A 13,894-nucleotide genomic window follows, 5' to 3' on the forward strand; every position below is an offset into this window, starting at 1 on the left:
TTTTTTCCAATCTTCCTCTGTCCAGTGTCTGTGTTCTTTTGCCCAACTTAATCTTTTATTTTTATTGGCCAGTCTGAGATATGGCTTTTTCTTTGCAACTCTGCCTAGAAGGCCAGCCTCCCAGAGTCACCTCTTCACTGTTGACGTTGAGACTGGTGTTTTGCGGGTACTATTAAATGAAGCTTGCCAGTTGAAGACATGTGAGGCATCAGTTTCTCAAACTAGACACTCTAATGTACTTGCCCTCTTGCTCAGTTGTGTACCAGGGCCTCCCACTCCTCTTTCTATTCTGGTTAGAGACAGTTTGCGCTGTTCTGTGAAGGGAGAAGAACACAGCGGTGTACGAGATCTTCAGTTTCTTGCTTGGAATAGCCTTAATTTCTCAGAACAAGAATAGATTGACGAGTTTCAGAAAAAAGTTATTTGTTTCTGGCCATTTTGAGCCTGTAATCGAACCCACAAATGCTGGTGCTCCAGATACTCAACTAGTCTAAAGAAGGCCAGTTTTATTGCTTCTTTAAATCAGCACAACAGTTTTCAGGTGTGCTAACATAATTGCAAAAGGGTTTTGTAACTAGCCTTTTAAAATGATAAACTTGGATTAGCTAACACAACGTGCCATTGGAACTCAGGAGTGATGGTTGCTGATAATGGGCCTCGTACACCTACAGTGGGGAGAACAAGTATTTGATACACTGCCGATTTTGCAGGTTTTCCTACTTACAAAGCATGTAGAGGTCTGTAATTTTTATCATAGGTACACTTCAACTGTGAGAGACGAATCTAAAACAAAAAATCCAGAAAATCACATTGTATGATTTTAAGTAATTAATTTGCATTTTATTGCATGACATAAGTATTTGATACATCAGAAAAGCAGAACTTATATTTGGTACAGAAACCTTTGTTTGCAATTACAGAGATCATACGTTTCCCTGTAGTTCTTACCAGGTTGCACACACATGCAGCAGGGATTTTGCCCACTCCTCCATACAGACCTTCTCCAGATCTTCAGGTTTCGGGGCTGTCGCTGGACAATACGGACTTTCAGCTCCCTCCAAAGAGATTTTCTTTTGGGTTCAGGTCTGGAGACTGGCTAGGCCACTCCAGACCTTGAGATGCTTCTTACGGAGCCACTCCTTAGTTGCCCTGGCTGTGTGTTTCGGGTCGTTGTCATTGCTGGTAGACCCAGCCACGACCCATCTTCAATGCTCTTACTGAGGGAAGGAGGTTGTTGGCCAAGATGCTCGCGATACATGGGCCCCATTCCATCCTCCCCTCAATACGGTGCAGTCGTCCTGTCCCCTTTGCAGAAAAGCATCCCCAAAGAATGATGTTTCCACCTCCATGCTTCACGGTTGGGATGGTGTCTTGGGTTGTACTCATCCTTCTTCTTCCTCCAAACACGGCGAGTGAGTTTAGACCAAAAAGCTCTATTTTTGTCTCATCAGACACATGACCTTCTCCCATTCCTCCTCTGGATCATCCAGATGTCATTGGCAAACTTCAGACGGCCTGGACATGCGCTGCTTGAGCAGGGGATCTTGCGTGCGTTGCAGGATTTTAATCGCATGACGGCGTAGTGTGTTACTAATGGTTTTCTTTTAAACGGTGGTCCAGCTCTCTTCAGGTCATTGACCCAGGTCCTGCCGTGTAGTTCTGGGCTGATCTCAACTTCCTCATGATCATTGATGCCCACGAGGTGAGATCTTGCATGGAGCCCCAGACGAGGGTGATTGAACCGTCATCCTGAACTTCTCCATTTTCGAATAATTGCGCCAACAGTTGCTGCCTTCTCACCAAGCTGCTTGCCTATTGTCCTGTAGCCCATCCCAGCCTGTGCAGGTCTACAATTTATCCCTGATGTCCTTACACAGCTCTCTTGTCTTGGCCATTGTGAGAGGTTGGAGTCGTTTGAATGAGTGTGTGGACAGGTGTCTTTATACAGGTAACGAGTTCAAACAGGTGCAGTTAATACAGGTAATGAGTGGAGAACAGGAGGCTTCTTAAAGAAAACAACAGGTCTGTGAGAGCCGGAATTCTTACTGGTTGGTAGGTGATCAAATACTTATGTCATGCAATAAAATGCAAATTAATTACTTAAAAATCATACAATGTGATTTTCTGGATTTTTGTTTTAGATTCTGTCTCTCACAGTTGAAGTGTACCTATGATAAAAATTACAGACCTCTACATGCTTTGTAAGTAGGAAAACCTGCAAAATTGGCAGTGTATCAAATACTTGTTCTCCCCACTGTATATAGATATTCCATTTAAAAAATATACAATTTCCAGCTACAATAGTAATTTACAACATTAACAATGTATTTCTGATCAATTTGATGTTATTTTAATAATGGGCAAAAAAAATTGCTTTTCTTTCAAAAACAAGGATATTTAGGTGCGCGACAATGTATTCTTAGGCCTTGGTTGGGTCTAAGAATGTCTTCTGCTCGCCGGAGGGAGTAGTGATCTTCAGTACAGCTGGGTAAAGAATGCCGAACTTGGTGTCCAGACTGCGGTGTAGGAGCCCCCTCACCTCGTTGAAGGCTGACCTCTTCTTCATGACTGTCGCAGTGTAGTCCGGGTAAATGCGAATATTCTGGCCACCGTACATCACTACATTTTGTTGAAACATAATCAAAACCTATTTCTTTCACTTACTTGCTGTGCTGTTTCATTGTTCATTTGTTTAGTCGTTTCATTCTCAACCAGGATTTCTGTTTGTCTGTGGCCTCTTGTCTGCATCGAAGAAGCGGTCCTTGTACATAGCATCGAGCATGGTGGTGACACAGTAAAGAGAGAATGCCACTGAATCGCTTGTTCACAGCCTGTGTTGGCAGTTATGTTGAGCAGGCGTTTCAATGCCACGATAGGATATCACGTCTGCTGCAGGCGCAGTTGATGAGCTTATTTCTCAAGTCAGTTGATCGAATGGAGCTAGCTAGTGTGTTCATGTTTCCAAGTTTCAAACATGTTCTCAAATGCCATTGAAATGGCAGCAGCGGTATGACATCCAGCATATTCCTGAGCATGCAATACGACTTTCCTCAGTACGAAATCCTCGACGACCCACTGTTCTGTCAGACTCAGCATGCTCATGGGGCTGATATCGCTGGTCCAAATGTCAGTCGTGAAGCTAATAGCAGTGACGCTATTACTGTGTAACGCCAGTAGGGCAACATCTGAAAAATAGCGGACTTGGTATACCAGTACTCGACCAGTCGGCGAAAGCCAACATCACCCACGGCAGAGAACGGTTGATTGTCAAGGGCAATGAATTCCATTGTCTTGGCGTTAATGGATTTCGCCTTTGAGTTGTCTCGCTGAAATGGTCTTACTCTTTCAAATGACTGCTCGACTTGCTGACTGCTCAATCCACACAGCAGACATTGTAGGCTAGGTTAGGAATTCTGTGTTGCACGTGTAGCGCAAAAAAAATATATGTTATATAGGTATGCACGTCAGCTTTGACATCGGTTTTACTCATCGGCGTTAAACTAGACATCGGGCCGATGTCGATGTTAGCATTTTTAGCTAATATCAGCCGATTCCGATATGTTCACCGATATATTGTGCATCCCTACTAGAATGTCATGGATTGTCACTCCAGGAATTTGCAGTGTTCTGGTATTCTCTATAGAGCCCAAAAGTGGAGGTGTCATAATACCCATAAAACCTAGAGGTCTCTCTAGGACAAAGTGACTTATCAATATATTTGGCTCTATTCGAAAATGCTAATTAGCATCAAAGTAGACATCATGCAAGACATCATGCAAATCCCTGCAAGCTCCTGCACGTCATCTCTAGCTGACACCTTCGCTAACAGGTATTGTGTAAATTTAAAACTTGCACAAGACAGTTCACAGAATTGTCCATTTAAAAAATGTAGCCAATTTGTTAATTTCTACATTTAGCTAATAAAGAGTTAATCCAGAGATTCTTACCTTTGCCTTGATTTGGCAGTCTCGTCCAGATCATCATGGCATTTTTAGTTCTTTATGATAGCCATATTAGCAGCTAATTAGCATTTCATTTTGGGGGGGGGTAAATACAAGCGAATATATTGATAAAATTAATCTTGTCCTAGAGAGATTTACCCGGTTATCAAAACATCACGCCAGGGTAAGCCTACACAGAACACTACCCTTATTGTAAGTGATTTTAAAAACCCCTATGGGAAAAATTAATGGTGGAAAAACAATTGGAACCATTTCCCTGTTTGACCGCAAGGTTTTATGGGTATGAGTCATACTGTGGTAATCTATAGAATCATGTCTTACCAGCTACCTACAGGTGGCTACACGTTGCTAGACAATGTCTACGCAAACATCCGTGACGCGTACAAAGCCACCCCCTGCCCCCACTTTGGCCAACCAGATCATGTATCTCTGTTACTACTCCCCGCCTACAAGCAGCAACTCAAGAGGGAGCCACCAACACAGAGAATAGTGAGGCACTGAACAGAGGAGGCAGACTCAATGCTTCAGGACTGTTTTGAGAATACTGATAGGAATATGTTCAAAGATTCATCCAACCAGGACTCATCCATCAACATTGAGGAATATACATTGTCAGTCACAGGGTTCATTAGGAAATGTGTTGATGTTGTACCCACAATAACAATCCGGACATAATGTACCGCAACCAAAAACATTGGATAAACAGAGAAATCCGTACCTTGCTGAGAGCCTGTACTGTGGCATTCAATGTCAGCAGAACGAACACTAGATACTTGGTGGCTTGTGACACATACAAGCCAAGCAGGTACAAGCTACGCAAAAAAATATTATGGATGCAAAAAGACAATACAAACTCAAAATGTAATCGATGTTCGACAACTCAGACACGGAACGCATGTGCCGAGGACTACAGGCTATCACGGACTACAAAGGCAAATCTAGCTGTGTGGTGCACACCGAAGCATCCCTCCCAGACGAGCTTAACACATTCTATGCTCGCATCCAGGCAGATAATAACAAGCCATCCAGAAAGGCTCTCACTGCTCCGGATGACCAGCATTCGCTCTCTGATGCGGACGTGAGGAAAACTCTCAAAAGAGTGAATACTCACAAAGCCACCGGCCCAGGTGGCATCCCTGGCCACGTCCTCAGAGTGTGCGGTGACCAGCTGGTGGGTGTCTTCTCTGACATCATCCACCTGTCCCCAGGCTGTAGTCCCCACATGGTTCAAGAAGACCACCATCGTCCCAGTGACCAAGAAAAACTAAGGTGACACGCCCAAATGACTATCGCCCCGCTGCACTCACCCCTGTCATCAGTGTGTCGAGAGGCTGGTCATGGCCCACATCAAGGACAGCATGACAGGCACACTGGACACACTCCAATTTGCCTACTGCTCCAACCGATCCACGGAAGATGCCATTTCAATCGCTATTTACACGGCACTAACACATCTTGACAAGAGGAACACCTATGTGAGAATGCTGTTCATTGACTACGGTTCAACACTGTTGTTCCCTCCAAGCTCAGAGCCCTGGGTCTGGACACTAGTGGTGCGTGGGTCAGCGGTTTGTTCACCTGCACCCGCCCGCAATTGCTAATAACCCATCCGCTACTGGCCAGTGATAAAGTGAAAATATGAGGCCCGAACCTGACCCTAACCCGCAAATATAGAAAATGTGCTTTAGGCTACAGTCAGAACAGCTGAAATCTTTTTTGATAGAAGGTGCGTGATTTTTTTTGCTTGATTTAGATATGTTTCTGCTTATAATTTTCAATGTTTTGGTAGGCTATTTGTTAGTCAACTTTTTTATAATTAGATACATGCAGCTTCTCTTATGTCATTATATGTTGCCCCAGAAAACTAAATAAACCCTTGCTCACCAGAATGTCATAAATCAATAAAATGATTTCTTTAATCTAGTCTCCAGAGGGTGGTGTGGTCTGCCCAACGCATCACCTGCAGCAAACTACCTGACCTGCAGGACACCGATGTCACAGGAAGGCCAAGAAGATTATCAAGGACAACAAATACCCGAGACACTGCCTGTTCACCCTGCTACCATGAGTAAGGCAAAGTCAGTACAGGTGCATCAAAGCTGGGACTGAGAGACTGAAAAACAGCTTCTATCTCAAGGCCATCAGACTGTTATATAGCCATCACTAGGCGACTTCCACCCGGTTACGTAACCCAGCACCTTAGAGGCTGCTTCCCCATATACATAGACTTGAAATCCCTAGTCACTTTAATAATGTTTACATATTTTTGCTTTACTCACCTGATATGTATAAACTGTATTCTATTCTACTGTATTTAGTCTATACCACTCTGACATTGCTCATCATAATATTTATTTATTTATACATTCCTTAATTCCATTATTTTACTTTTAAGTTGTGTGTATTATGTGTATTGTAGTGAATTGTTAGATATTACTGCACTGTTGGAGCTAGAAACACAAGCATTTCTCTACAACCGCAATAATCTGCTAAACATATGTACGTGACAAATAAAATGTGATTTGATTTAGTTGACATCTGTAAAGTTCAATCCGTCATCTCTGCTTCTTTCGTGGTGCAAAGATGTTTAGGGACCGGGGAGAAAATGCAATATCACCAAATCTTTCACAAACATTACTTCTCTGTCCTTCCCTTCTCTTTATTGTCAACTCTCCATTTTGCAGCTTTTCTCTTATTGAATTAAATTATGACATTGTCCCTTCGATCGACGTTACCCTTTTCTGCCCATTTCCAAAAGCTTTTGGCGATTGGCATGTAGTTAGACCCTAAAGCTTAGGCTTACGCACTAATGCCAGATAGCCTAAAATAATGAAAGAAAATCCTCAATGTAGCCTATAGATATAAAATTGCGCAAGAATTATACATTTATGCAATTCTTTTCTCTTTATTCAACCAGCCATGAGTCAACGCACGCATCACTACTGGACGACACTACCCTCTGCAACTGGATCCTGGACTTCCTGACAGGCAGACCACAGGCTGTAAGGATTGGTAACAACACCTCCTCCATACTGACTCTTAACACAGGAGTCCCCACAGGGGTGAGTCCTCAGCCCTCTGCTGTACACCCTGACAACAACTGCATGGCTTTGCACGACAACAACTCAATGACGTTTGCTGATGACATCCCGGTTGTAGGCCTGATAACCAACAACGACGAGTCAGCCTATAAGGAGGAGGTAAGTGAATTGGCATTGTGTTGCCAAGACAAAAACCTCTCCCTCCACGTCAGTAAAATAATAATGGCACCGGAGGGGATGGCTTCCATTTTACGGACTCCTAACCAACTGTGCTATTTTGTTGTTTTATTCGCGTTGTTTGTAACTTATTTTGTACATAATGTTGCTGCTACCGTCTCCTATGACTGAAAAGAGCTTCTGGACATAAGAACAACGATTACTCACCTCAAACAGGACAAAGAAGATTTTTTCTTTAACGAGTCTGACGCGAAGGATATACTGCTTTCTTGAGACCAGGCCCAAACCCCCATCATTTGCGTGAAGAAAAGACAGAGAAAAAGGGAGCGGAGGTCAGGCTACCTTCTGAGAATTCGTAGGCGAGTGAGTAAACCTCCACTATCATCCGTACTATTGGCCAACGTGCAATCACTGGAAAATAAAACGGATGATCTACGATTAAGACTATTCTAACCAATGGGACATTAAAAACTGTAATATCTTATGTTTCACTGAGTCGTGACTGAACGACGGCACAAATACTTTAGAGCTGGTTGGGTATTCCATGCATCAGTAGGACAGACAAGCCATGTCTAGTAAGACGAGGGGTGGGGGTATGTGTCTATTTGTAAATAACAGCTGGTGCGCGATTTCAAATATTAAAGAAGTCTCGAGGTATTGCTCGCCTGAGATAGAGTACCTCATGATAAGCTGTAGACCACACTATCTACCAAGAGAGTTCTCATCTATATTATTCGTAGCCGTCTATTTACCACCACAAACCGATGCTGGCAATAAGACCGCACTCAACGAGCTGTATAAAGCCATAAGCAAACAAGAAAATGCTCATCCAGAAGCAGCACTCCTAGTGGCCAGGGACTTTAATGCAGGCAAACTTAAATCCTCTATCAAACTTAAATCCTCGAATTGCCTCGCTCAATGCGGAAGTGGTCAGATGACGAGGATGCTACGCTACAGGACTGTTTTGCTAGAATATGTTCCAGGATTCATCCAATGGCATTGAGGAGTATACCACCTCAGTCACCGGCTTCATCAAAAAGTGCATTGACGACGTCATCCCCCACAGCGACCGTATTTACATATCCCAACCAGAAGCCATGGATTACAGGGAACATCCGCACCAAGCTAAAGGCTAGAGCTGCCGCTTTCAAGGAGCGGGACACTAATCCGGACGCTTAGAAAAAATCCCGCTACACCTTCAGACAAACCATCACAGGCAAAGCATCAATACAGGACAAAGATTGAATCCTACTACACTGGCTCTGACACTCATCGGATGTGGCAGGGCTTGAAAACTATTACAGACTACAAAGGGAAACCCAGACGCGAGCTGCCCTGTGACGCGAGCCTAACAGACGAGCTAAATGCCTTTTATGCTCGCTTCGAGGCAAGCAACACTCAAGTATGCATGAGAGCACCAGCCGTTCCGGACGACTGTGTGATCACGCTCTCGGTAGCCGACGTGAGCAAGACCTTTTAACAGGTCAACCTTCACAAAGCCACAGGGCCAGATGGATTACCAGGACGTATACTCAAAGCATGTGCGAACCAACTGGCAAGTGTCTTCACTGACATTTTCAACCTCCCCCTGACTGAGTCTGTAACACCTACATGTTTCAAGCAGACCACCATAGTCCCTGTGCCCAAGGAAGCGAAGGTAACCTGCCTAAATGATTACCGCCCCGTAGCACTCACGTCGGTAGCCACGAAGTGCTTTGAAAGGCTGGTCATGGCTCACATCAACACCATCATCCCGGAAACCCTAGACACACTCCAATTCGCATACCGCCCAACAGATCCACAAATGACGCAATCTCAATCGCACTCCACACTGCCCTTTCCCACCTGGACAAAAGGAACACCTATGTGAGAATGCTGTTCATTGACTACAGCTCAGCGTTCAACACCATAGTGTTCTCAAAGCTCATCACTAAGCTAAGGACCCTGGGACTAAACTCCTCCCTCTGCAACTAGATTATGGACTTCCTGACGGGCCGCCCCCAGGTGGTAAGGGTAGGCAACAACACATCTGCCATGCTGATCCTCAACACTGGGGCCCTTCAGGGGTGCGTGCTTAGTCTCCTCAAGTACTCCCTGATCACCCACGACTGCGTGGCCAAATACGACTCCAACACCATCATTAAGTTTGCTGACGACACAATAGTGGTAAGCCTGATCACCGACAATGATGCGACAGCCTATAGGGAGGAGGTCAGAGACAACCTCTCCCTCAATGTGAGCAAGACAAAGGAGCTGATGGTGAACTAAAGGAAAAGGCGTGCGAACAGGTCCCCACCAACATTGACGGGGCTGTAGTGGAGCGGGTCGAGAATTTCAAGTTCCTTGGTGTCCACATCCCCAACAAACTATCATGGTCCAATCACACCAAGACAGTCGTGAAGAGGGCACGACAAACCTTTCCTCAAATATTTCTACAGCTGCACCATCGAGAGCATCCTGAAACGGTTGCATCACCGCCTGGTATGGCAACTGCTCGGCATCTGACCGTAAGGCAATACAGAGGGTAGTGCGTACGGCCCAGTACATCACTTCCTACCATCCAGGAGCTATATACTAGGCAGTGTCAGAGGAAAGCCCAAACAATTGTCAAAGACTCCAGTCACCCAAGTCATAGACTGTTCTCTCTTCTAACACACGGCAAGCGGTACTGGAGTGCCAAGTCTAGGACCAAAAGGCTCCTTAACAGCTTCTACCCCCAAGCCATAAGACTGCTGAACAATTAATCAAATTGCCACCCAGACTATCTATATTGACACGCCCCCCGTCCCTTTGTTTATACACTGCTGCTACTCCCTGTTTATTATCTATGCATAGTCACTTTACCCCTACCTACATGTACAAAATAACTTGACTAACCTGTACCCTCGCATATTGACTCAGTACCGGTACCCCCTGTATATAGCCTCATTATTGTTATTTAACTATTTTTACTTTGGTTTATTTAGTAAATATTCTCTTAACTCTTTCTTGAACTGCATTGTTGGTTAAGGGCTTGTAAGTAAGCATTTCACGGTAAGGTCTACTACACCTGTTGTATTCGGCGCATGTGAAAATGTAATTTGATTTGAAATAACTTCAGGAAGCAGAGAAGGAAACACACCCCAATCCACATCAACGGGACTGCAGTAGAGAGTCAGCAGTTTTCAGTTCCTCGTTGTCATCACTGAGGACTTGACATGCACCAACTACACCACCACTCTTGTCAAGAGGGTGCAACAGTGTCTCTACTTCCTAAGGCGGCTGAAGAAATGTAGCATGCCACCGGGTCTCCAAATACTACCTCTACAACATCGAGAGCGTCCTGCCTGGTTTCATCACAGCCTGGTACGGGAATTGCTCCGTCCATGACCGCAAGGCCCTACAGCGGGTGATAAAGATGGCCAAGTTCATCATTGGGGCCGTGTTGCCACTCATCCAGAGCATCTACTTGCAATGGTCCTGCAGAATCATCAAGGACCCCCCAGCCATGAGCTGTTCATGTTCATGCCGTCAGGCAGACACTTACCGTTGGGTAGACACTGACTGAGGTCTGATACCAACAGGCTCAGACACAGTTTCTATCTACAAGCCATCAGACTGCTGAACACTTGAACTGGACTGACCCCCTGCACTGACTCTCCACACCTTAGCACACATATACACACACACACATCACAATTGCTGCTGCCAGAATCATATTTACTATTGCTAATACTGCACAATTTAAAGGTCCGATGCAGCCGTTTTTATCTCAATATCAAATCATTTCTGGGTAACAATTAAGTACATTACTGTGATTTCAAAATATATATTTATTATTAATAATAATAACAACAACAGTAATGGTAAAAAAAAATTGCTTCTTAGCAAAGAGCAATTTATCAAGCAAGAATTTTGCTGGGACTGTGGGAGTGGTGTAAGTGGGGAAGTGAAAATTAAAACTAGCTGTTATTGGCAGAGAGGTTTGAAACTCTCTTTTTCATTGGTGATGTCAGCAGGCAGGCTACAACTCCATCCCAGCAAAACAGCTCAAACAGCTCTTACACTAAAATCCCCATCATTTTCATAATCTCACAGTATTATTCCAACCTCTTAGAATGGAAATATGTATAAACCCAGGAAATCACATTTTTGATTGCACTGGGCCTTTAAACACTTGTCCCCCCAATCTCCCCTTTCTTTGACACGTGTAAATATTGTTCTATAAAGTGTGCTTTCGTGTATTATTCTTATGCTTAAATGCTTATTCTATTCTACTGAGCCATTATGATCGTATTCTTATATTTTATTAGTTCTTATTGTTGTTGCATTGTCGAGAAGGAACCTGCAAGTATGCATTTCATTGGATGGTGTTTACCATGTGCATATGACAAATAAAAAACCTTTCCCACGTCCCCACGAGTACAGAGGTTATTTTTGAGCTTAGTGGTTAGGTTTAGGATTCGAATTAGGGTTAGGGGGGCCTCCTGAGTGGCGCAGTGGTCTAAGGCACTGCATCGCAGTGCTACCTGTGCCACTAGAGACTTTGTGTTTGAGTCCAGACTCTGTTGCAGCCAGCCAGATGTCCCTTGTCCCATTGCACACTAGCGCCTCCTGTGGCAGGCCAGGCGTAGTGCACACTGACACGGTTGCCAGGTGTACGTGTTTCCTCCAACACATTGGTGCAGCTGGGTTAAATGGGCATTGTGTCAAGAAGCAGTGTGGCTTGGTTGGGTTGGGTTTTGTTTCGGAGGATGCACGGCTCTCGACCTTCGCCTCTCCCGAGTCCGTATGGGAGTTGCAGCGATGAGACAAGACTGTAACTACCAATTGGATACCACGAAATTGGGGAGAAAAAGGGCAAAAACAAATGTGGGTTAGGTTTAGGTTTGTGTGTGTGTGTATGTCCTCTGTAGCCTATGCGTGGGGTTTGGTATTGTTATTTAAACATTTGCAGAACAAACAATGTTTGAACAAAAATATGTACAATATGTAAAGTGTTGGTCCGACGTTTCATGAGCTGAAACAAAAGATCCCAGAAATGTTCCATGCGCACAAAATCTTACTTCTCTCAAATTGTGTGCACAAATTTGTTTACATCCCTGTTAGTGAGCATTTCTCTTTTGCCAAGGTAATCCATCCACCTGACAGGTGTGGTATATTAAGAAGCTGATTAAACAGCATGATCATTACACAGGTGAACCTTGTGCGGGGGACAATAAAAGGCACTGTAAAATGTGCAGTTTTGTCACACAACACAATGCCACTGTTGTTTTAAGTTTTGAGGGAGCTTGCAATTGGCATGCTGACTGCAGGAATGTCCACCAGAGCTGTTGCCAGAGAATGTAATGTTAATTTCTCTACCATAAGCTGCCTCCAACATCGTTTTAGAGAATTTGGCAGTATGTCCAGCCGTAAGGGCTTGCTCTAAAGTTTTCTGTAGTCTAATAAAAAGTGGGGTTATGGACAGTCGAATTTTGGCATAATGACGTAGCCTAGTTTACACGGAACCCAAACCGGCTGCGYGCGTGTGCCATCATGCGCTATCGTGCATAAATGTATTTTGCCCCCCACACCAAACGCGATCACAACACGCAGGTTAAAATATCAAAACAAACTCTGAACCATTTACATTAATTTGGGTACAGGTCGAAAAGCATTAAACATGTATGGTAATTTAGCTAGTTAGCTTGCGCTTGATAGCTAACGTTAATTTGTCCTATTTAGCTAGCTTGCTGTTGCTAGCTAATTTGTCCTCGGATATAAACATTGAGTTGTTATTTTACCTGAAATGCACAAGGACCTCTACTCCGACAATTAATCCACACATAAAACGGCCAACCGAATCGTTTCTAGTCATCTCTCCTCCTTCCAGGCTTTTTCATCGTTTAACTTATATGGTGATCGCATCTAAACTTTCATTGTATTACCACGACTACCGGCAAAACAGTTCGTCTTTCAATCACCCAGTGGGTACCTGCTTCTATAAACCAATGAGGAGATGGGAGAGGCAGGACTTGCAGCGCGATCTGTGTCAGAAATAGGAAAGACTTTTATTTTAGCCCTTGGAGTCGCAGACACTCGTGAATAACATGGATTTCTAAATATATTTTGCGACGCTCGCGCACGCGACGTGTCCGGTCTGGTCAACATGTTAGGCTACACTTGGTATTTATACTGCTTCCCTTGTCATACGCTCGGGTGTATCGTCACTGCTTGTTTAGTCTATGAACTCATTCGATTTAAAAAAAAATTGAAAACAATGTATCAACACATGGAAAAGTCAGCGGTGGCTTGACGGCTACTAAMTTTTATGTTAGAGGTCAGATTACAAGCCGGACAACTGGTAGCCATATCTGACTAAAAAGAGAATATGCTAGGCAACTGCACCTCTCGTTACTATTCAAGCAGCAATGTTACATACAGTACGCTATGTTCAATAACAGACTATCCGCTCACCTCAACGATGAAGACTCGATCTCTGTCGAGAGATCTCTGTCGATCTCTGCATTATTGACACCCGAGGCGGGAGGTAAAATTTCACTATTGCTAAAATACCCGGTCAAGATTACTCCCTTGGCGTCCTGCTGGCGATTCATGTTGCGCGGCTCATGCTGCATTATTGTTGCAGTTCGCAGGTAACTTAGAATGTACACAGCTCTAGGGGTAGTAACGCTGTGTGAGAGGGGAGCTGTTTCAATGAACTCACTCACTGCCTCCCCGATAACATGGATA

General features: G+C 44.2%; 1 protein-coding gene across 1 annotated transcript in view; it reads right to left on the reverse strand.

Annotated features, from left to right (window-relative positions):
• LOC111954035 (rho GTPase-activating protein 18-like) overlaps nucleotides 1-13,894 on the reverse strand; it is a 49,883-nt gene extending 35,989 nt beyond the window's left edge. Inside the window, exon 1 of the mRNA XM_023973531.2 lies at nucleotides 13,619-13,894. Within this exon, the coding sequence (XP_023829299.1) occupies nucleotides 13,619-13,779 (161 nt within the window). The 5' untranslated portion in view covers nucleotides 13,780-13,894. The remainder of the gene's footprint in view (nucleotides 1-13,618) is intronic.

The sequence above is a fragment of the Salvelinus sp. IW2-2015 genome, linkage group LG28, assembly GCF_002910315.2.
Source record: "Salvelinus sp. IW2-2015 linkage group LG28, ASM291031v2, whole genome shotgun sequence".
Lineage (NCBI taxonomy): Eukaryota > Metazoa > Chordata > Actinopteri > Salmoniformes > Salmonidae > Salvelinus > Salvelinus sp. IW2-2015.